At 39.9% G+C, this 24,583-nt stretch overlaps 3 protein-coding genes across 4 annotated transcripts in view; 2 read left to right on the top strand and 1 right to left on the bottom strand.

Moving 5' to 3' along the window:
• The window catches only part of med16 (mediator complex subunit 16), a 31,870-nt gene extending 31,653 nt beyond the window's left edge, over nt 1-217 (top strand). Inside the window, exon 16 of the mRNA XM_062038969.1 lies at nt 1-217. Within this exon, the coding sequence (XP_061894953.1) occupies nt 1-127 (127 nt within the window). The 3' untranslated portion in view covers nt 128-217.
• Nucleotides 151-17,933, bottom strand: wdr18 (WD repeat domain 18). Its single transcript, XM_062038970.1, has 10 exons — nt 17,680-17,933; nt 17,369-17,479; nt 14,742-14,875; nt 14,532-14,673; nt 10,987-11,130; nt 10,854-10,918; nt 10,655-10,779; nt 2,233-2,399; nt 2,077-2,145; nt 151-369 (listed from the first exon to the last, which is right to left on the bottom strand). Exons 1-10 carry the CDS (start codon nt 17,887-17,889, stop codon nt 241-243), a joined length of 1,296 nt encoding a protein of 431 aa, XP_061894954.1. The 5' UTR covers nt 17,890-17,933; the 3' UTR covers nt 151-240.
• LOC133644470 (uncharacterized) overlaps nt 17,523-24,583 on the top strand; it is a 7,959-nt gene continuing 898 nt past the window's right edge. Inside the window, exons 1-4 of one of the 2 annotated variants that reach the window (XM_062038971.1) lie at nt 17,523-17,599; nt 19,368-19,517; nt 22,118-22,710; nt 22,823-22,901. In XM_062038971.1, coding sequence (XP_061894955.1) covers nt 17,589-17,599; nt 19,368-19,517; nt 22,118-22,710; nt 22,823-22,901 — 833 coding nt within the window. In that variant the 5' untranslated portion in view covers nt 17,523-17,588. Of the gene's footprint in view, nt 18,369-19,367; nt 19,518-22,117; nt 22,711-22,822; nt 22,902-24,583 lie in introns of both variants that reach the window. The other variant, XM_062038972.1, reaches the window with a different exon arrangement.

Raw genomic sequence — 24,583 nt, forward strand, 5'->3', positions numbered from 1 at the left:
GTGCGGCTGTGTGACGATGCTTCGCTCGCCCAACAAGAGCAACGCCATGAAGCAGTGGGAGCAGCGCTGGATCAAAAACTGCTTGTGTGGCGGTCTGTGGCGGCGCATCCCGCCCACGCACACCTGAACTTCCTGTCCCCGCTTATGTAGAAAACACAAATGCCTTTTTTTCCCATCTGTGTTTTATTGTCAGTTGCTGAAAAACATTTTTCAATAAAAAAAAAAAAAAATCTTGTGCGTTTACGTGGATTTTGTCAGCAGCTGACTGGAAAAGTCGTACAAATCTTTGTTGATTTTCTTCAGAGTTTGAACTTCCTCCTCCAGCTCGGCCACTCGCACTTTCGTGTTCTCGCCGTCTCCGAACAGCGACTTGGGACGTGAAAACGGACACGTCAGACACACATTCCACTTCCTGTTCCAACCATACTTAGTGCCCCTCCCGAAAATCTCCCGGGGCAACCATTCTCCCGATTTCCACCCAGACAACAATATTGGGGCGTCCTCTACAACCTGTCGTCACGTCCGCTTTTCCTCCGTACAAACAGCGTGCCGGCCCAATCACTTAATATATGCGGCTTTTACACACAAGTGAATGCAAGGCATGCTTGGTCAACAGCCATACAGGTCACACTGAGGGTGACCGTATAAACAACTTTTACACTGTAACAAATAGGGATGATGCTCGAAATCGGTTTTCCCGGTTGTTCGATAAGAAAAGAACAGAGTCCTCGGACTCGAATCCCTTTTTGAGAACCGGTACCCGTTATCGAGGCCACTATAGTAAAGAAAAAGAGTTGGTTCTTTATTCGAATCCCTTCCCACAGGAAATGCCCTTTGGGACGCAACGTTATGCCCATTTGATTGTAGACTCTTACTGACACCTTGTGGCGATATGAAAATACTACGCGTCATTAGTTTGAGACAATTGAGAAGTAGACAAGTTGTGTTAGCTCTTACAAGCCTTGGAAAAGATACGTCTGTAAGTAAACTGTTTAACTTGTTTATGTAACTCAATATTAAGGTGGAAAGTGGTTAAGTTTGATACTAAGATGTTTATTGAAAAAACGATTTTTGTGCACTGTTTCAATGGATGTTTTGAGGACTTAAAATGGCTGCCAGTCGTGTATTTCCACCATCGAAATAGTTTCAACACTCAGAAGTATTTGTTTGATGATAGTACTGTATATTTGTGTGACGCTAATATTTACATATTGTGTATTACATTTCAGTACGTTAATTGACTCACATAGCTTATACGTTTGTCATTGTGTGTATTTCAGTTTAAAAAAAATAAAAACAACAGTCCAGAAAGGAAAAGACCAAGCAAGATCAACAACGATAAAGAGCTTAAATGGATGAATCTGCTTTGGAACTTTATTAGATATCTTTGATTGTTTGTTAGCTGTCTGCCTGTGTGTGTAGTTAGTATGTTCCAATAGCAGCAGAAGTGCACTTTTTGGAGAGCTGTATTATTTTCAGTTTTGCGCCCAAAGGACTGATTTTATTTAACACTATATTATTATCTATACACCTATAGTGATCACAGAGACAGGTTGTTTTTGTGTTACTGTATATATTTGTTTTTCTGAAAAATCCCACTTAATATACTTTAGGTAACAGTCAATATTTTTATTTTATTTTTTTTAGGGGGTAACAGTCAATATTTATTTATTTATTTTATTTTAGTTTTTTCTTATAAAAAAAAAGTGAGCTTTTGTTAAAGCAAATATTGTGTTTTTTTCCATATACAACAACCTATCCGGATTCGATAAGAGGATCCGATAATGGGCTCGAACTCGATAATTTCTTATCAAACATCGTCCCTAGTTACAAATATGCGCCACACTGTGAACCCGCACCAAACAAGAATGACAAACACATTTCGGGAGAACACCCGCACCGTAACACAACAAATACCCAGAACCCCTTGCAACACTAACCCTTCCGAGACGCTACAATATACGCCCCCACCAATTCCGCCCACCTCAACCCCGCCTCATCTCCCGAATTCGGGGGTCTCAAGGTTGGCAAGTATGGTTCTGGCGGACCCCCTAGCCCCGCCCCCCCCCATCTCACCTTGTCGGTCACGGCGTTCATTAACAACTTGAGCCTTTCCGCCTTTTGCACGTACGTCTCCTCCTCCTCCTGGAAGTAAAAGTTCCCTTTTAACCAACCGGCTGCTAAAGTGCTCCCGTTGCTACGGCGACACGCCTTGTTTACGAGCAACCTTACCTGAGTGTGGAGTCCGAGGCGGACGCACACGTCCCCGGACTTGTCGTCGCCGCCGCCGTCGCTCTCCAGCAGGTGGCGGCTGAAGCGCGGCAGGGGCACGGAGGGTCTTGAGTCGGGCAGGAACATGTTGGCCGGCGCCACCATGATGTCGGCGTTTGTCACCGGACCTGAACACCAATTTGTTTTACATCAATTTTGTTCTGTAAACTGTGGCCACGTTTCAATTTGCAGACCCATTTGCCGGTTCCAGCCGCAACAACACTCCACTTCTCTCTTTATTTGCTAACAAAGGTGGACGACTTGTCCAGGGTGTACCCCCGCCTTCCGCCCGGATGCAGCTGAGATAGGCTCCAGCACCCCCCCCCCCCCCCCCCCGCGGCCCAAAAAAGGGACAAGCAGTAGAAAATGGATGGAAAAAATACAAATGAATACAAATAAAGAAAAAAAAAAGAAAAGAAAATGGATGGATGCTAACGAGCTACTAAACAGTCGACAAGTGTCCGGGTTGAGGTTAGGTACCGTTCATACTTGATCTGATACGGTTCAGATACCGATAATCATTTTCTGTAATAATAATAATAGATTTTATTTGTAAAAAGCACTTTATATTGAGTAAACAATCTCAAAGTGCTACAGTGTATAAAAAAAAACAAAAAAAAACCTAGAATAGCCAAATAGCTATAACTAGTATGCATATATCTTTTTTAAAAAAAGGCGTTTTTAAAAAGAAGGGCTTTTACAGTCTGTGGTGCCCTCAGGTGGTCAGGGAGAGCAGTTCCGCAGACTGGGAGCGGCGGAGCTGTACTTTTGTGTGTTAACATGCGAGTGCAGACCAGTGATGTCATTGTGGTTTGTGCAGCTCTTTGAGGCACCTGTGAAGAAGAGGCTATCATCCACCCATTTTCTACCGCTTGTCCCTTTTTGATAATAAATATTGTTTCTGACAGTAAAAAATCTAATTTCTTGCAACATTTAAAAATGAGCTGATTATGATAAAACTGCTGTCCAGTTGTTGTTTGTAGGTATGACATTAAGTTGCAGTAGGGTTGTCTCCATACCAATATTTTGGTATGTATTTTGATACTTTTCTAAATAAAAGGGCACCACAAAAAATGGCATTATTGGCTTTATTTTAACAAAAAATCTTAGGGTACATTAAACATATGTTTATTATTGTGAGTTTGTCCTTAAATAAAATAGTGAACATACTAGACAACTTGTCTTTTAGTAGTAAGTAAACAAACAAACACTCCTAATTTAGTCTGCTGACGTATGCAGTAACATATTGTGTCATTTATACACCTATTATTTTGTCAACATTATAAAGGACAAACTGTAAAAAATTGATTAGTAACCTACTTGTTCATTTACTGTTAATATCTGCTTACTTTCTCTTTTAACATGTTCTATCTACACTTCTGTTAAAATGTAATAATCACGTATTCTTCTCTTCTTTGATACTTTACATTAGTTTTGGATGATACCACAAATTTGGGTATCGATCCGATACCAAGTAGTTACAGGATCATACATTGGTCATATTCAAAGTCCTCATGTGTCCGGGGACATATTTACTGACTTTATAAACATAATATGAATTTTTTAAAAAGGAAAAAAGATTTTGTCATAAAAAAATATCGATATAATCATAGTAGTATCAACTAGATACGCTCCTGTACTTAGTATCATTACAGTGGATGTGAGGTGTAGATCCACCCATGGTGTTTGTTTACATTGTGACGCCGGTGAGCTACGGTGTGTAGTGAAGCATGTTTAGCTATTCCTTGTCCTGCAGTGATAATGATACTTGTAAGAAACTTACTTTATTTGTCGCCGTGGAGGCGAGGATTAGTGATTTAGAAGAAGCTAAAACCCTTAACGTTAGCCGCTAGCTAGCTAGCCGTGTCTTAAAGCAGTGTTATAACTTCACCTTTATATTTACTTTGTAAGCCAAAATGCGTCCATTCTCCCTTTTCTGTCTGCTTGTAAGTACTCTGTGATTGTGCGCTGCCGAACATGCTCCTCTGCTCGTAAAACCAGCAATGTCACGACGTGACGATACACCGTCATGCCCATAAAAAAAAAAAAAAGGCGAACCTGTACTTTTTAGAGGTGGTATAGTACCGAATATGATTCATTAGTATCGCGGTACTATACTAGTACTGGTATACCGTACTAAGTTGCAATTACAGTTGCAAGTCCCAGACATTAGATGGCAGTAGTGTACAGTTTATGACGTGTTGGTCCGTTCAGGCTTTGCGGTCTGTTGCGCCCTACAAAGTGTTAATACTGTAAGTCTTGTACTTCTTACGCACTAGCTGTTTAATTGTAGTTTTTGTGAGCACATTTGAAGGTGTTGAAATCGCCGTGTGAAATCGACAATGTTAATCAGTAGCATGTCAATATTAGGGGTGTAACGGTACGTGTATTTGTATTGAACCGTTTCGGTGCGGGGGTTTCAGTTCGGTTCGGAGGTGTACCGAATGAGTTTCCACATGGACATATTAAGTAGCGTAACGCACGTTGTGTAAACAATGCACAACACACGGCATGCTAGCAGCTAACGGGCTAGGATAGACTGACCATCCTCTTTTGCGGTGCTGTCAGGGCGGAGTTTCTGAAATGCCTCAAATGTCCGGCATTTTGAGTTATGGTTGCGTGTATTTTCAATGTACGTTCAGGGTTAAGAAGGGGTTAAAAACAAAACAAATTGTGAGGGAGGGGCAGAGACAGAGAGAGCGAGAGAGTTATGATAAACGCGCATGCGTCGCCAGGCTCTGCTTTTTATCCATAGATTTATCAGATTTAAAGGCCTACTGAAAGCCACTACTACCGACCACGCAGTCTGATAGTTTATATATCAATGATGAAATCTTAACATTATAACACATGCCAATACGGCCGGGTTAACTTATAAAGTGACATTTTAAATTTGCCGCTAAACTTCCGGTTCGAAACGCCTCTGAGGATGACGTATGCGCGTGACGTAGCCCGGCGAACACGGGTATGCCTTCCACATTGAAGTCGATACGAAAAAGCTCTGTTTTCATTTCATAATTCCACAGTATTCTGGACATCTGTGTTCGTGAATCTGTTTCAATCATGTTCATTGCATTATGGAGAAGGAAGCCAAGCAAGCAAAGAAGAAAGTTGTCGGTGCGAAATGGACGTATTTTTCGAACGTAGTCAGCCACAACAGTACACAGCCGGCGCTTCTTTGTTTACATTCCCGAAAGATGCAGTCAAGATGGAAGAACTCGGATAACAGAGACTCTAACCAGGAGGACTTTTGATTTGGATACACAGACGCCTGTAGAGAACTGGGACAACACAGACTCTTACCAGGATTACTTTGATTTGGATGACAAAGACGCAGACGTGCTACTGTGAGTATGCAGCTTTGGCTTTTTTTTGCGTATGTACGTAACTTTTTTAAAATATATAAGCTTTATGAACCTTGGGTTAGGTGAACGGTCTTTTGGGCTGAGTGATTGTGTGTGTTGATCATGTGTTTGAATTGTATTGGCGTGTTCTATGGAGCTAGGAGCTAGCAGAGGAGCTAGCATAACACGTACCGTACCTACGTGCGCGTCACGTACGTAACTTTTTAAAAATATATAAGCTTTATGAACCTTGGATTAGGTGAACGGTCTTTTGGGCTGAGTGATTGTGTGTGTTGATCATGTGTTTGAATTGTATTGGCGTGTTCTATGGAGCTAGGAGCTAGCAGAGGAGCTAGCATAACACATACCGTACCTACGTGCGCGTCACGTACGTAACTTTTTAAAAATATATAAGCTTTATGAACCTTGGGTTAGGTGAACGGTCTTTTGGGCTGAGTGATTGTGTGTGTTGATCAGGTGTTTGAATTGTATTGGCGTGTTCTATGGAGCTAGGAGCTAGCAGAGGAGCTAGGAGCTAGCATAACAAACACGCAGGTGTTATTATGCAGGATTAATTTGTGGCATATTAAATATAAGCCTGGTTGTGTTGTGGCTAATAGAGTATATATATGTCTTGTGTTTATTTACTGTTGTAGTCATTCGCAGCTGAATATCAGGTACCGTGAGTATGCAGCCTTGGCTGCTAAACATTCGATAACTTGACCGTATGTGCGCGTCACGTACGTAACTTTTTAAAAATATATAAGCTTTATGAACCTTGGGTTAAGGAAACGGTCTTTTGGGCTGAGTGATGGTGTGTGTTGATCAGGTGTTTGAATTGTATTGGCGTGTTCTATGGAGCTAGGAGCTAGCAGAGGAGCTAGGAGCTAGCATAACAAACACGCAGGTGTTTTTATGCAGGATTAATTTGTGGCATATTAAATATAAGCCTGGTTGTGTTGTGGCTAATAGAGTATATATATGTCTTGTGTTTATTTACTGTTGTAGTCATTCCCAGCTGAATATCAGGTCACCCCCGGCTCTTACAGCATCTTCCCTATCTGAATAGCTTCAACTCCCCACTAGTCCTTCACTTGCACTTTACTCATCCACAAATCTTTCATCCTCGCTCAAATTAATGGGGAAATTGTCGCTTTCTCGGTCCGAATCTCTCTCACTTCATGCGGCCATCATTGTAAACAATAGGGAACTTTGCGTATATGTTCAACTGACTACGTCACGCTACTTCCGGTAGGTGCAAGCCTTTTTTTTATCAGATACCAAAAGTTGCAATCTTTATCGTCGTTGTTCTATACTAAATCCTTTCAGCAAAAATATGGCAATATCGCGAAATGATCAAGTATGACACATAGAATAGATCTGCTATCCCCGTTTAAATAAAAAAAATTCATTTCAGTAGGCCTTTAATTTTTTATTATCCGATAGATGTCCGATAGAGGCTTTTTTGTCGATACCCGATATTGTCCAGCTCTTAATTACCGATACCGATATCAACCGATATCGATATATATAGTCGTGGAATTAACACATTATTATGCCTAATTTGGACAACCAGGTATGGTGAAGATAAGGTCCTTTTAAAAAAATAAAATAAAATAAAATAAACACATTAAAAACATTTTCTTGAATAAAAAAGAAAGTAAAACAATATAAAAACAGTTACATAGAAACTGGTAATTAATGAAAATGAGTAAAATGAACTGTTAAAGGCCTACTGAAATGAATTTTTTTTTATTTAAACGGGGATAGCAGATCTATTCTATGTGTCATACTTGATCATTTCGCGATATTGCCATATTTTTGCTGAAAGGATTTAGTATAGAACGACGACGATAAAGATTGCAACTTTTGGTATCTGATAAAAAAAAGGCTTGCCCCTACCGGAAGTAGCGTGACGTAGTCAGTTGAACATATACGCAAAGTTCCCTATTGTTTACAATGATGGCCGCATGAAGTGAGAGAGATTCGGACCGAGAAAGCGACAATTTCCCCATTAATTTGAGCGAGGATGAAAGATTTGTGGATGAGTAAAGTGCAAGTGAAGGACTAGTGGGGAGTTGAAGCTATTCAGATAGGGAAGATGCTGTGAGAGCCGGGGGTGACCTGATATTCAGCTGGGAATGACTACAACAGTAAATAAACACAAGACATATATATACTCTATTAGCCACAACACAACCAGGCTTATATTTAATATGCCACAAATTAATCCTGCATAAAAACACCTACGTGTTTGTTATGCTAGCTCCTCTGCTAGCTCCTAGCTCCATAGAACACGCCAATACAATTCAAACACCTGATCAACACACACAATCACTCAGCCCAAAAGACCGTTTACCTAACCCAAGGTTCATAAAGCTTATATATTTTTAAAAAGTTACGTACGTGACGCGCACATACGGTCAAGCTATCAAATGTTTAGCAGCCAAGGCTGCATACTCACGGTACCTGATATTCAGCTGCGAATGACTACAACAGTAAATAAACACAAGACATATATATACTCTATTAGCCACAACACAACCAGGCTTATATTTAATATGCCACAAATTAATCCTGCATAAAAACACCTGCGTGTTTGTTATGCTAGCTCCTAGCTCCTCTGCTAGCTCCTAGCTCCATAGAACACGCCAATACAATTCAAACACCTGATCAACACACACAATCACTCACCCCAAAAGACCGTTCACCTAACCCAGGGGTCGGCAACCTTTACCACTCAAAGAGCCATTTTGGCAAGTTTCACAAATTAAAGAAAGTGATGGGAGCCACAAAAAAAATTTACAATTTAAAATGAAAAACACTGCATACAGAGCTTAAATGCTTTGTGCTATATTAACCAGGGGTCTCCGACACACGCACCGGCACGCACTTTAATGTGGACATTTGATGTTAGTGCAGCCCGCGAGTTTTGAATGAATGGCGCTTGATAGCGTCATACTTGCCAATCCTCTCATTTTTCCCCGGGAGACTCCCGAATATCAGAGCGTGATGACACCGCCCTCTACAGTCTGCCCTAATAGTGTACCTGCTTGACCACACGTAAGTGACAGCAAGGCGTACTACCTCAGCAACCACACATCTTACACTGACGGTGCCAATACCCAGAATCCCATGCAGCACTAACTCTTCCGTACTAGTTCAGCAACCACACATCTTACACTGACGGTACCAATACACATCTGACACTGACGGTACCAATACACATCTTACACTGACGGTACCAATACCCAGAATCCCATGCAGCACTAACTCTTCCGCTCAACCAACGCAAGGAGAGGGGGGGGGTTGATGTGTGGGGGGGTTGTGGTAGCGGGGTGTATAATCTAGACCGGAAGAGTTAGGACTGCATGGGATTCTGGGTAATGGTTGTGTTGTGTTTATGTTGTGTTACAGTGCAGATGTTCTCCAGAAATGTGTTTTTCATTCTTTTTTGGTGTGGGTTCACAGTGTGGCGCATATTTGTAACGTAACAATGTTAAAGTTGTTTGATACGGCTACCGTCAGTGTAAGCTGTGTGGCTGATGAGTAAGTATGCTTTGCTGTCTCCTGTGTGTGCGATTAATAACAACATGCAACATGCGGCTGGACTGGCACGCTGTATGTAAATGCTATAGAGGACAATTACTGCAGTGCAATCAGGGCACGCCCTTTATCTAGTATTTATAGTCTAAATAGGATTATTTTTTCCCTGGGAGTTATTTATGAGAGACACTGAGATCCATAAGTCTCCTGGGAAAATCGGGGGGTCGGCAAGTATGTAGCTGAGCCGCATCAGAGTGGTCAAAGAGCCGCATGCGGCTCCGGAGCCGCGGGTTGCCGACCCCTGACCTAACCCAAGGTTCATAAAGCTTATATATTTTTAAAAAGTTACGTACATACGCAAAAAAAAGCCAAAGCTGCATACTCACAGTAGCACGTCTGCGTCTTTGTCATCCAAATCAAAGTAATCCTGGTAAGAGTCTGTGTTGTCCCAGTTCTCTACAGGCGTCTGTGTATCCAAGTCAAAAGTCCTCCTGGTTAGAGTCTCTGTTATCCGAGTTCTTCCATCTTGACTGCATCTTTCGGGAATGTAAACAAAGAAGCGCCGGCTGTGTACTGTTGTTGCTGACTACGTTCGAAAAATACGTCCATTTCGCACCGACAACTTTCTTCTTTGCTTGCTCGGCTTCCTTCTCCATAATGCAATGAACATGATTGCAACAGATTCACGAACACAGATGTCCAGAATACTGTGGAATTATGAAATGAAAACAGAGCTTTTTCGTATTGGCTTCAATGTGGAAGGCATACCCGTGTTCCCCGGGCTACGTCACACGCATACGTCATCCTCAGAGGCGTTTCGAACCGGAAGTTTAGCGGCAAATTTAAAATGTCACTTTATAAGTTAACCCGGCCGTATTGGCATGTGTTATAATGTTAAGATTTCATCATTGATATATAAACTATCAGACTGCGTGGTCGGTAGTAGTGGGTTTCAGTAGGCCTTTAAAGGTTAGTACTATTAGTGGACCAGCAGCACGCACAATCATGTGTGCTTACGGACTGTATCCCTTGCAGACTGTATTGATATATATTGATATATAATGTAGGAACCAGAATATTAATAACAGAAGGAAACAACCCTTTTGTGTGAGTGAGTGTAAATGGGGGAGGGAGGTTTTTTGGGTTGGTGCACTTATTGTAAGTGTATCTTGTGTTTTTTATGTTGATTTAATAAAAAAAATAAAAAACCGATACTAGTAATTTACGATATTACATTTTAAAGCATTTATCGGCCGATATTATCGGACATCTCTAGTTTTTATTTTTTGTACTTGTCTTAATCTTTTTGTACCTGTTATACACTTTTCTCTACTTTTTTTTTATTTTTTTAAAGCCTAACCAGGGACAAGGCTTGCAAATTAGCCTGTGGCTAGAAGTCCTAAGTACTTTGACATGAGTTACCTGTGGGTAACAATGTTTCATTGTACTGTCCCTGTCAAATAAATACATAAATGAATGAAAACAGCACATACCTTTGTGGGCGAAGCAGCGCACGCATTGTTTACTTTGAACGTCCCACAGTCGCACCGACTCGTCATGTGACCCCGACACCAGAAGAGTGCCGTCCATGGACACCGACAGGCAGGTCACCACGCCCCTGGAGCGAAACCACCAATCAGAACCAGGCTCCACGTCCACCGTGTGACTTTCAATCAATCGGGAAGACCTCACCTGTGTCCTTTGAACGTCCGGTTCCCGTCGGCGTCGCCCTGGAACATCTTGTCGCGCGTCACGCCCTGCCAAACAGCGGCCGTCATTCCCGACACGCTTCGGGGCAGGCGTGCTCGCTATCTAAACAACTCACCTGGGTGCACAGGGACACCTGGAAGATGTTGCCGTCGCTGCCGCCACAGAACAGGAAGTACTCGCACGGGTCAAGGGTCACGGACATGACTTCCACGTCAAAGAGGACGGAGAGGAGCAGCTCGCCTGAAGACACCTCCCACAGCTGGACACACACACACAGTCAATCAATCAATCAATGTTTACTTATATAGCCCTAAATCACAAGTGTCTCAAAGGGCTGCACAAGCCACAACCACATCCTCGGTTCAGATCCCACATCCCACCACTTTTTCACCTTTTAATTAGCTTTTTTAACCCTTTTAATTACCTTATTTTATCTTCGATATACTTCTGTTACATTTAATAATAATAATAATGACAATAATAGATTTTATTTGTAAAAAGCACTTTATATTGAGTAAACAATCTCAAAGTGCAACAGTGTATTAAAAAATAAAATAAAAATAAAAATAAATAAAAATGTAAAAAAATAAATAAAAAGATAATAAATAAATAAATAAAAATAAAAACTAGAATAGCTAAATAGCTATAACTAGTATGCATATATCTAAAAAAAAATAAAAATAAAAATAAATAAAGATAATAAATAAATACAAATAAAAACTAGAATAGCCAAATAGCTATAACTAGTATGCATATATCTAAAAATAAATAAAAACATAAATAAATAAAAATAAAAACTAGAATAGCCAAATAGCTATAACTAGTATGCATATATCTAAAAAAAATAAAAATAAAAAATAAATAAAAAGATAATAAATAAATAAAAATAAAAACTAGAATAGCCAAATAGCTATAACTAGTATGCATATATCTAAAAAAATAAATAAAAAGATAATAAATAAATAAAAACTAGAATAGCCAAATAGCTATAACTAGTATGCATATATCTAAAAAAAATAAATAAAAAGATAATAAATAAATAAAAATAAAAACTAGACTAGCCAAATAGCTATAACTAGTATGCATATATCTAAAAAAATAAAAAGATAATAAATAAATAAAAATAAAAACTAGAATAGCCAAATAGCTATAACTAGTATGCATATATCTAAAAAAATAAATAAATAAATAAAAAGATAATAAATAAATAAAAATAAAAACTAGAATAGCCAAATAGCTATAACTAGTATGCATATATCTAAAAAAATAAAAAATAAATAAAAAGATAATAAATAAATAAAAATAAAAACTAGAATAGCCAAATAGCTATAACTAGTATGCATATATCTAAAAAAAAAAAGGTTGTTTTTTTTAAAAGAAGGGCTTTTAATTACGTTACCTTTTATTTACCTTATTTTATCTTCTTTTTACTTCTTTCAATTACGTATTTTAACAATATTTACCTTATTTTATATTATATTTACGTATTTTACCTTTTAATTTCTTCTTTTACCTTCTATATTCATTATTTTACTTACTTTACTTTACTTATTTTATTTTTAAGTGACGTCTATCACCTTCTATTTACCTTTTACCATCAATTTAACTTGTTTTACCTTCTTTTATGCGGTCCGGATCTTATAAATGTGTTTTAGTTCCACTTATTAAACTTAAAGCAACAGAATACCGAATAAACGGATTAATGCTTGCAGCCCTACACCAAAAGGTGACACCTTTTCACTAAAAACTTAAGACATTTCAGCCAAATCCGCGATTGTGTGACGTCATTTGTGAGAGACTTTCGGAGGAGTCCTTGCAGGTCAAAGTTCAAGCAGTATTTCAGTGAAAAGACTTCTTGTCACAGAAAAAAATATAAAAGAATTCCAAGAATCGGAGAGGTATGGGTGATACATTTATCTGTCACGTTATGCAAGTGCTACCTAGTAACGAGTTTAAATGGAGTAAAAGTGTGCATAACGTGGATGCATAAACAGGTGTGCACACTTTATTCAACCAGCTAATGCTAGGCTAGCTAGCCTGCTAGCTACCGCCTTATGTCTCATTGCGCCAACATGTTAACCACACCTAAAAAGTTCTCTTTTAAGACGAACAAACTTCAGTGTTTCCCCACACATTCATTTATTTGTGGCGGCCCGCCATGAAAGAATTACGTCCGCCACAAATAGATTTTTTTTTTTTTTTTTTTTGTCCTGTCCAGTTTCTCAGGCAAATCATATAGTTGATGTAGATGCCCATATCGGCTGTTCAGATTTACTTTACAAAAGAGAAGTGTAGGATACTTCTCTTGTTGCCTTATTTGTATTTGACCACTACTGTTTCCTGTTTATTTGTTACTGACTGTGGCAGGACACCTCTGCCTCTGTTTCACTTTATGTTGCTGGTAAATAATATGGTTGTAGTAGTAGGCTAAAGTTAAATTATTTAGTATGCACTAATTAAAGGGGCAGAGCTTTGAGGGACATTTTAGCTTTTATATTTTATAAGATATATTTTTTGTAAGAACCACAATTAATAAATATATTTCAGTGAATAACTTATTGTTCAAATCTGTATATAAATATGTACATAAAGTGTTGTAATTATATTGTAAAATGGATGGATGGATGGACGTTTAAAACAAAACCGTTATTATTAATTAGTAAGGATACATTTTTTGAGCCTTTTTAGAGAAAATCATATCATTGTAGTAAATTATGCAAATTACTCGACGATGTCATGGTGACCACGCCCATGGCCACGCCCCCACCGCCACGGGTATCTTGGCAGTTTATGGGAAACACTGAACTTCACACACAGCTCATGTAGACCAACCCGCTTAAGTCAATGTTGGCGTTAACACACTTTTTGTCTCTTTTTACGCATTGAAATCAGAAAGGATGCGCATTTCCGGAAGTTTTTTTTTCCCCTTTTGCCTTCTCCGGGTGAAAACTCCTGTTTCCTTGGGGTGTTTTTTTTCATCGATTATCGCTTTCCGCCGGTGTTTTGTTTTGTTTATGTGTTGTCCTGAAGTCAATTGTTAATATTAGAGACGTCCGACTGCCGATATTATCGGCCGATAAATGCTTTAAAATGTAATATGTGAAATTATCAGTATCAAAAACTAAAATGTATGACTTTTTAAATCGCCGCTGTGTACACGGACGTAGGGAGAAGTACAGAGCGCCAATAAACCTTGAAGGCACTGCCTTTGCGTGCCGGCCCAGTCACATAAAATCTACGGCTTTTCACACACACAAGTGAATGCATCACATACTTGGTCAACAGCCATACAGGTCACACTGAGGGTGGCCGTATAAACAACTTGAACACTGTTACAAATATGCGCCACACTGTGAACCCACACCAAACAAGAATGACAAACACATTTCGGGAGAACATCCGCACCGTAACACAACATAAACACAACAGAACAAATACCCAGAACCCCTTGCAGCACTAACTCTTCCGGGACGCTACAATATACACCCCCCCCCAACCTCAACTTCCTCATGCTCTTTCAGGGAGAGCATGTCCCAAATTCCAAGCTGCTGTTTTGAGGCATGTTAAAAAAAATGATGCACTTTGTGACTTGGATAATAAATATGGCAGTGCCATGTTGGCACTTTGAAAATTCCTAGCGCCAACACCGCTAAGTCGTACCTTGACGGTCTGGTCCAAAGACGCCGTGGCGACTCGGGCCTGAGCTCCCATCATGCCACAGTGGAGGTCTGTGATTGGCAGAGAGTGTCGAGACAGGACGTGGCGAGGCTCGGGGGAGTGGCTTAAGTCCACCTGGATCACGCTGCAACGCACGCAAAAAATTTAGGTTCTGGTAGTAAGACATTAAAAATAGTAATAATAATAAAATACCTGCTGAGACTCCACACCAGAACAACACTGTCCTTTCCTCCAGACACAAAATGGCTGCTCTCGTCCGTGAACTTGAGACAGGTGACGTCCTGATAGTGGCGGTTGACGACGGACAGCAGCTTGCCTGTGGACACCTGAGCAGTGGCATGTCAACTTAGTGCGGCCCAAAGCTATTTTGTATTAAAAAAAACACATACAAAAGTGACATAAAAGAGCAAACAGGTTGACTAAGGACACACACGCTGTTTTTTTTTCTTTAAAACTGTCATAGCTCAAACAATAATAATTAATCAAAATCGATGTGCTTATGAATTATTGACCTATTTTACACTCCAATTACTTCACATCAAATATTCCACTTTAAAGTATTTTGAGGGGAAAACATTGCATATTTTGTGTGTTTGCCATTAAAAAAAATGACAAAAAGGGCATAAAATAAACAAAAAAATAATATAAAAATGATACAAACTTAAAATCGACAGATAGATCTGAAGTTGATCTAAAGACTTAAATGTAAAAAAGTAGAACTTATTTAAAAGACTTTTATGATTGGGGCCATTTTGGGTCCCTAAGAGTTTTAGCGGGATTTTTTTTTTAATAACGAATCAAAATCGATACGGTTATGAATTATTGACCTATTTTACACTCCAATTACTTAACATCAAATATTCCACTTGAAAATATATTTTTGGGAAAAGATTGCATATTTTGTGTGTTTGCCATTAAAAAAAATGACAAAAAGGGCATAAAATAAACAAAAAAATTATATAAAAATGATACAAACTTAAAATCGACAGATAGATCTGAAGTTAAGTGTAAAAAAGTATAACTTATTTAAAATACTTTTATGATTGGGGCCATTTTGGGTCCCCAAGAGTTTTAGTGGGATTTTTTTTTTTTAAACTGTCATTGCTCAAAAAATAATAATGAATCAAAATCGATATGGTTATGAATTATTGACCTATTCATGGCTCCAATTACTTCACATCAAATATTCCACTTTAAAGTATTTTGGGGGGAAAAGATTGCATATTTTGTGTGTTTGCCATTAAGAAAAATGTAAGTTTTCTTTGACAAAAAGCGCATAAAATACACAAAAAAATGTTTGTGAATTGGGTGTTTTGGGGTTTTTCAGTGTGCGGCCCTCAGTAAAAAAAGGGTGGACCCCCGTGGTTAAAGTAACGAGAAAAAGTTGAAATGTTGACACTAAAAACTTTTTAGATGTAGATTTAAATGTAGTTTTTGCATCTCCTTTAGCATAGGGCCACATGGGCTTTTAAAACACTGCACACAGCGACGCTAACAGTTCAGGTGGCTGATAAGGTCCGATGTGTTGAAGCGTGATGTCTTTTTTTTCTTCTTCTCGCGAAATGTTCAATGCAAACAGCACGCCAAATGTCTTCCTCTGAACCAATGAGAAAGTCCCAAACGACCGCCGCCATGTTTGTTTACATCGAGCCCGGTAACATTTACAACATGAGTCGGAGTAAAGGAGCGCTAGATTTGCTCACCTTGACCCACCTCCAGCACAGTACGGGTAATCTCGCCTCATTAAAGCAAATAATAATAATAATAATAATGAATTTTATTTGTAAAAGCACTTTAACATTAACAGTGCTACAGTGTATCAAAAACTAATAACTAGTACAGCCTAATAGCTAGAACATATATCTAAAAAAAAATGCTTTTTTAAAAAGAAGGTTTTTAAGCTTTTTTTAAAAGCATCCACAGTCTGTGGTACCCTCAGGTGGTCAGGGAGAGCGTTCCACAGACTGGGAGCGGCGGAGCTATTTTTTTGCTGTTATTTTTATCTTTTAAAACATATGTATGTAATATTGGCTTTAAAAACACGGGTAATCTCGCCTCATTAAAGCTAATAATAATAATAATAATAATAATGGATTTTATTTGTAAAAGCACTTTAACATTGAACAAACAACCTCAAAGTGCTACAGTGTATTAAAAAAATAAAAAGATAATAAAAATAAATAAAAATAAGAACTAGAACAGCCTAATAGCTAAAACATATATCTAAAAAAAATTTTTTTTAAAGAAGGGTTTTTAAGCCTTTTTTAAAAGCATCCACAGTCTGTGGTGCCCTCAGGTGGTCAGGGAGAGCGTTCCACAGACTGGGATCTGCGAAGCGATTTTTTTGCTGTTATTTTTATCTTCTAAAACATATGTATGTAATATTGGCTTTAAAACACGGGTAATCTCGCCTCATTAAAGCTAATAATAATAACAATAATAATAATGGATTTTATTTGTGAAAGCACTTTACATTGAGCAAACAACCTCAAAGTGCTAGTGTATTAAAAAAAATAAAAAGATAATACAAATAAAAACTAGAACAGCCTAATAGCTAGAACTAGCACTCATATATCTAAAAAAAAGGCTTTTTTTAAAAAGAAGGGTTTTTAACCCTTTTTTTAAAAGCATTCACAGTCTGTGGTGCCCTCAGGTGGTCAGGGAGTGGCGATGCTATTTTTTTGCTGTCATTTTTATCTTTTAAAACATATGTATATAATATTGGCTTTAAAAATAAAACGGGATTTTTCAGTGTGCGGCCCTCAATGGAAAAAAGTTAGGTCACATGACTCAACTCTCCGCCAAGACGGCGTCCTCACCTCCCACAAGTAGACCGCTTCGGCGACTCCGGCGGCCAAAAAGAGTCCATCCGCGGAGGCGCTGACACAGGTGACCACACCTGGACACACGATCTTCTGTTGCATCTGGTCCTGCGCGCAAAAAAAAAAAACACCAGACCGGAAGTCACACGCAGCAGACCGGAAGTCGTGCATTTCACACCGCTTTACGTTGTTGGTTCAAATAATACAAAAACTGGAAATGAACGCGAGGTAAAGAAAGATTTGGTCATGCGCAGTAAACCTCACTGAGGAATTACGACATAGTTGGATCGTGTCGTGTTGACCGATACCTTCCTCTGAATCTCCCACACGTTGATGAAGTTCTTGCCCAGCTGGGCGGACAGCAAGTACTCCCCGTTCAACACACACAACGTCCGGGCCGAGCTGTTCCCCCCGCGGTAGGACAGCAGGCTGGAGCCGCTGTGGACGTCGAACACGGTGCTGTTCCACAGCTGCGAGTTGGAGTCGCTGCTCACGACCACTTCCAGCGGCGCCGCCATCTTGCCTTGCTTCACAACAAGCAGGGATGGGCGGATACACAATGTCGATGTCAAATATAGTATTGTTAGCGAGGAGGAGGTCGATATTTTTTCCAATGAAAATTGTTGTATGGTTCATACTGTTATATTTATATATGGTTGTAATGCTTACAAAGTCATTTTCGGGCAAAAAGACTGTAACCTATTTTTACGGGCTTGCCTCTTTGTGATGTTAAGTTCCTGTTATAAGCTGTTATACAGTATATGCCTTGAGCTCTTATTTTGAAGGCGCTAAGAGCGGAAGTGGTGACACGTTGTAGTGGAGCGGAGGTTTTTGAAAGAAAGGAAATAAAGTGTCCTCGTGTAAAACTGGAGCCTCCGTGTTTGTTATTTTGTAGTTTTATACAATATAGGCCACTTATACAAACCCTCGGTTACAAGACCAATGGAATCGTTGTAATAATATTGACAGTCTGTTTTTCTCACTTATTATGCGTGAGGTAAATTTTTGTCTTCGTTACGAAAGCTTTTTTCGGAAACGGAATTTTTACTTTTGTGAAAAAAATTTTTTAACATCGAATTATGCTTACAATTTCATTGAATAAAAAACAGCATATATACATTTAGTGTAAAAAAAAATTCAGTGTTAAAAAAAAATTCCGTGCAGAAATGTTTCCGGTTTCCGGTTGTTTAAGCCTAAATCACCTTTACCGGAAGTGATTATTGGAGCTTTGAAGCAACGAATATTTCTGCACTGAACTTTTTTTTACATATATTTTTTATACAGTGATTTAACTACTCTGAATTTTTACACAATTAGTTCTAAAACATTGTTTTTTACCCAAATTATTTTTTAAACACACATTTTGTTCAATGACGTAGCCAGACGCAAAAAATTCAATGACAAAGTCAGTATAAAAAAAAAAGTTTTCGTAACACAGACATAAATTACCCTCCATACTACTGACCTTATTTTGTGCGAACCTAATTGTATTATTTTGTTGATATTGTTACATTGTATCATACTTTGAAATTGTTCACAAATACATTTGTTGATTCAATTTCTTGATGCCTAAAATCTTAACAACCCTGGGTTTTACTAAACTTTTAGTCATGATAAACAAATCGAAAGCAAAAGTCACAAAACCATTCAAGGGTGTTGAAAATTTTCCAAGAAAGTAGTCTGTATCGTCAATACCGACCCTGTATTCATTTGATATCAAATTGCTAAAATTGGCAGTATCGTCCAACCCTAGCGGAAACTACCGAGGATCTGTGAAGTCACTTCCGGTCCGGGGGTTGAATCAAGCGCTTCTTGATTGAACTGTCTTGTCTTTAATTAATTGTTGTTTAATTAATTATTTTTTAATTAAATAAAAGAAAATACACATTATTTAATTTTCATGGTTTTTTGGCAAGCCATAACAGATCATTCACGTGGTCACGTGATTAAGCCGCTCACTTTTAATCCTTCTTTTTGTCAACCAATCACTTTTTAGGATGATGCCACTGCCTCCCTTCCCCCAGGTCGGTGTGTGTCCTGAGTGTGTGAAGGCTGGCTGGCAGTGGGAGGACGACGCTCAGATGAAGCAAGGCCGCGTCCCGCTGAGAGCCGACCATGACCTGCTGACCCCGGACGCACGCGCAGGGTAAGTGCACACACACATACACACAAAAAATATGTCAGTGTTTTGATTGACAGGTCGTCAGTTTTAAGGTAACCCCCCCACCCCGATGAGCTCGATACCGCAGAGATCCCATATCCATCCATCCATCCATTTTCTACCGTGAAGGCCTATATGCAGGGCCACATTCCTTTTCATTTATTGATCATGATTATTATCACAATTAGGCAAACAACTATCAAATATATTATATTCGACATCCGTTGCTTTCGGTCTCCCCTAGAGGGGGGGGGGTTACCCACATATGCGGTCCTCTCCAAGGTTTCTCATAGTCATTCACCGACGTCCCACTGGGGTGAGTTTTTCCTTGCCCGTATGTGGGCTCTGTACCGAGGATGTCGTTGTGGCTTGTACAGCCCTTTCAGACACTTGTGATTTAGGGCTATATAAATAAACATTGATTGATCATTGATTGATATTAAAAAATATCAATATTTGTTATCCACAAACTTATTTGTGAACAATTAAAATGTTACTTTGTATCCAAAAACCTATTTCCTAAAATTGTAAACAACATAATAATGCATAAACAGCAACAATATGAACACCACAACAAAAGTGAAGTGAATTATATTTATATAGCGCTTTTCTCTAGTGACTCAAAGCGCTTTTACATAGTGAAACCCAATATCTAAGTTACATTTAAACCAGTGTGGGTGGCACTGGGAGCAGGTGGGTAAAGTGTCTTGCCCAAGGACACAACGGCAGTGACTAGGATGGCGGAAGCGGGGTTCGAACCTGGAACCCTCAAGTTGCTGGCACGCCCGCTCTACCAACCGAGCATGAGAAATCAATCAAAGTGTATTTATATAGCCCTAAATCATGAGTGTCTCAAAGGGCTGCACAAGCCACAATAACATCCTCCATTCAGATCCCACATCAGGGCAAGGAAAAACTCAAACGCAATGGGATGACAATGAGAAACCTTGGAGGGGACCGCAGATGTGGGGACCCCCCCTGGGCGACCGGTGCAATGGACGTGGAGTGGATCTAGTTAATAGTGTGCGAGTCCAGTCCACAGTGGATCTAGTTAATAGTGTGAGAGTCCAGTCCATAGTGGATCTAGTTAATAGTGTGCGAGTCCAGTCCATAGTGGATCTAACATAATAGTGTGAGAGACCATTCCATAGTAGATCTAGTTAATAGTGTGAGAGTCCATTCCATAGTGGATCTAACAATAGTGTGAGAGTCCAGTCCATAGTGGATGTAGTTAATAGTGAGAGTCCAGTCCATAGTGGATCTAACAATAGTGTGATAGTCCAGTCCATAGTGGATCTAACATAATAGTGTGAGAGTCCAGTCCATAGTAGATCTAGTTATTAGTGTGCGAGTCCAGTCCATAGTGGATCTAGTTAATAGTGTGAGAGTCCAGTCCATAGTGGATCTAACATAATAGTGTGAGAGTCCAGTCCATAGTGGATCTCGTTAATAGTGTGAGAGTCCAGTCCATAGTGGATCTAGTTAATAGTGTGAGAGTCCAGTCCATAGTGGATTTAGTTAATAGTGTGAGAGTCCAGTCCATAGTAGATCTAGTTAATAGTGTGAGAGTCCAGTCCATAGTGGATCTAGTTAATAGTGTGAGAGTCCAGTCCATAGTGGATCTCGTTAATAGTGTGAAGAGTCCAGTCCATAGTGGATGTAGTTAATAGTGTGAGAGTCCAGTCCATAGTGGATCTAGTTAATAGTGTGAGAGTCCAGTCCATAGTGGATCTAACAATAGTGTGAGAGTCCAGTCCATAGTGGATCTAACATAATAGTGTGAGAGTCCAGTCCATAGTAGATCTAGTTATTAGTGTGCAAGTCCAGTCCATAGTGGATCTAGTTAATAGTGTGCGAGTCCAGTCCATAGTGGATCTAGTTAAGTGTGAGAGTCCAGTCCATAGTGGATCTAGGTAATAGTGTGCGAGTCCAGTCCATAGTGGATCTAGTTAATAGTGTGAGAGTCCAGTCCATAGTGGATCTAACATAATAGTGTGAGAGTCCAGTCCATAGTGGATCTCGTTAATAGTGTGAGAGTCCAGTCCATAGTGGATCTAGGTAATAGTGTGCGAGTCCAGTCCATAGTGGATCTAGTTAATAGTGTGAGAGTCCAGTCCATAGTGGATCTAGCATAATAGTGTGAGAGTCCAGTCCATAGTGGATCTCGTTAATAGTGTGAGAGTCCAGTCCATAGTGGATCTAGGTAATAGTGTGCGAGTCCAGTCCATAGTGGATCTAACATAATAGTGAGAGTCCAGTCCATAGTGGGGCCAGCGGGGGATCATCTTGAGTGGAGACAAGTCAGCAGTGCAGAGACGTCCCCAACTGATGCACAGATGTGGTCCACCCCGGGTCCCGACTTTGAACAGCTAGCGCATCATCTGTGGTCACCTAATAACTTCTCCACACAGGACAGGGGAGCAGAGCAGAAAAGAGACGGCAGATCAACTGGTCTAAAAGGGGGGTCTATTTAAAGGCTAGCGTATACAAATGAGTTTTAAGATGATACTGACATCGATACTATCGATATTTGGATCAATCCAGCTGGTAGGGGCTCCTCCTCCTATTCCTTCCTGTTTCCACAGGTCCGGTGCCAAGCTCTGTCCAGTCCTCCAGCGGAGGTCAGGGGGCGTGGCTGTGGCCGTGGCGTCAGGTGAGCCGTCCGTGTCGACAAGATCGAGTCCGACAAGTCGGCGTCTACGTTTTGAGGACGAGACCGAGGCCGAGGTGGACTCCCGCTACCTGGACCGGCAGAGACGGCGGACGAGCCATCGAGGGGTGCGCGTCCTGGTCTGCAAGCCCAAACTCAGCCTGTACGTCAGCGGCGGGAGGCCGGAGGCGGGACACCAGGCAGACGGAGCCCCGGGTGCGAGGGGGGTTCCACTGGCGGTGGAGCCGAGTCCCGTGGTCACTAAGAAGCAGGTTCAGAGCCAGTATAGACTGGACCTGTGGACAGAACCGATCAAAGAAACTCACATTGGTCAGGTCACGCCCCCTGACACCTACAGGAGAGAAATTGCGAGTGGAAACCGAGTCCTTTTTAAGCCCCCGCCCATCAAAGGACTGCCCGTAAATCCCTACTCCCCTTCAGAACAAAGTCGGAACCAGGACCACGAGGAGCGTAGGGAGAAGAATCCTTCTTTTGATCCTAAACGCCACAAGTCATCTCAACTAGCAGGTCGAAATCTTTGTTATGGTTCATTCAGTCACTCTGAAGGTTTTTCCAAAACAGTATTTTATTTCTTAACAAGGTTTAATTCGTCTTATATTCTCCTGCCTTTTTCTTGCAGTCAACAAACAAAGCCCGCCTCCTTCCGGGAATAACAATGTCAGAGAGCCAATGGGAGAAGACCTTCATTTTCCTCAGCCGTGAGTAATGTATGCCATAGGCTTCACACTCAAACCTGGGGACCAAATCTGACCCGCCATATTATTTTACAGCGGATCACCACTTCATTTTAATGTGGCCCGTCCCGTAATTTTAATGTGACACGCCACAGAATTGTAATGTAGTCCGCCACATCATTTATATGGCCAGCCAAATCTTTTTAAAGTGGCCCTCCAAATCATTCCAATGTGGTCCGCCACGTCATTTATATGGCCAGCCAAATCTTTTTAAAGTGGCCCTCTAAATCATTTTAATGTTGTCTGCCATGTCATGTTAATGTGGCCCTCCAAATCATTTTAATGTCATTTTAAGCCCACCATGTCATTTAATGTCATTATTTTACAGCGGATCGCCACTTCATTTTAATGTGGCCCGTCCCATAATTTTAAATTGGCACGCCACAGAATTCTGTCGCCAGCCAAAGCTTTTTCAAGTGTGGCCCTCTGAATACTTTTTATGTGATCTGCCATATAATTTTAATGTGGTCCACCACATCATTTATATGGCTAACCAAATCTTTTTAAATAGGCCCTCCCAATCATTTTAATGTTGTCTGCCATATTATTTTAATGTGCCACATAATTTATGTTGCCAGCCAAATCTTTTAAGTGTGACCCTCCAAATCATTTTAATGTGGTCTGCTATGTAATTTTAATGTGGTCGACCACATAATTTATTTGAGCACCCAAATATTTTCAAAGTGGCCCTATCAATCATCTTTAATTTGGTCCACCACGTCATTTGTTTGGCCAGCCAAATCTTTTTAAAGTGGCCCTCCAAATCATTTTAATGTGGTCCACCACATCATTTATATGGCTAACCAAATCTTTTTAAATGGGCCCTCTCAATCATTTTAATGTTGTCTGCCATATTATTTTAATGTGGTCCGCCACATCATTTATGTTGCCAGCCAAATATTTTAAGTGTGACCCTCCAAATCATTTTAATGTGGTCTGCTATGTAATTTTAACGTGGTGAACCACATAATTTATTTGAGCACCCAAATATTTGCATTGTGGCCCTATCAATCATTTTAATTTGGTCCGCCACATCATTTGTTTGGCCAGCCAAATCTTTTTAAACTGGCCCTCCAAATCATTTTATGTGGTCCGCCAAGTCATTTATATGGCCAACCAAATCTTTTTAAATTGGCCCTCCAAATCATTTTAATGTTGTCTGCCATATCATGTTAATGTGGCCCTCCAAATCATTTTAATGTGGTCCGCCATCTCATTACAAGCCCACCATATCATTTAATGTCCACCACATTATTTAACACACTTCATTTTAATGTGGCCCGTCCCATAATTTTAAATTGGCACGCCACAGAATTCTGTTACCAGCCAAATCTTTTAAGTGTGGCCCTCTGAATAATTTTTATGTGATCTGCCACATCATTAATGTGGCCAGCCAAATCTTTTTAAAACGGCTCTCCAAATCATATTAATATGATCTGCCTTTTCATGCAAATGTAGTCCGCCCCATAATTCATCTGACCCGCCAAATCATTTTAAAGTGGTCTGCAACATCAATGTCGCCCTCTAAAACATTTTAATGCCACATCATTTATTTGGCCAGCCAAATCATTTTAATGTGGCCATCAAAATCATTTTAATAGCCCTCAAAATCATTTTAAAGTGGTCCACCACATCATTTGTTTGGC

This window comes from Entelurus aequoreus, linkage group LG27, assembly GCF_033978785.1.
Source record: "Entelurus aequoreus isolate RoL-2023_Sb linkage group LG27, RoL_Eaeq_v1.1, whole genome shotgun sequence".
NCBI lineage: Eukaryota > Metazoa > Chordata > Actinopteri > Syngnathiformes > Syngnathidae > Entelurus > Entelurus aequoreus.

Coding starts and splice junctions, on each gene's coding strand:
- wdr18 (XM_062038970.1), bottom strand. CDS start 17,889: ATGGCGGCGCCGCTGGAAGTGGTCGTGAGCAGCGACTCCAACTCGCAG. Junction 17,480..17,679: donor TGTGGGAGATTCAGAGGAAG/GTATCGGTCAAC, acceptor TTTTGCGCGCAG/GACCAGATGCAACAGAAGAT. Junction 2,400..10,654: donor GCGCTGCTTCGCCCACAAAG/GTATGTGCTGTT, acceptor ATTGGTGTTCAG/GTCCGGTGACAAACGCCGAC.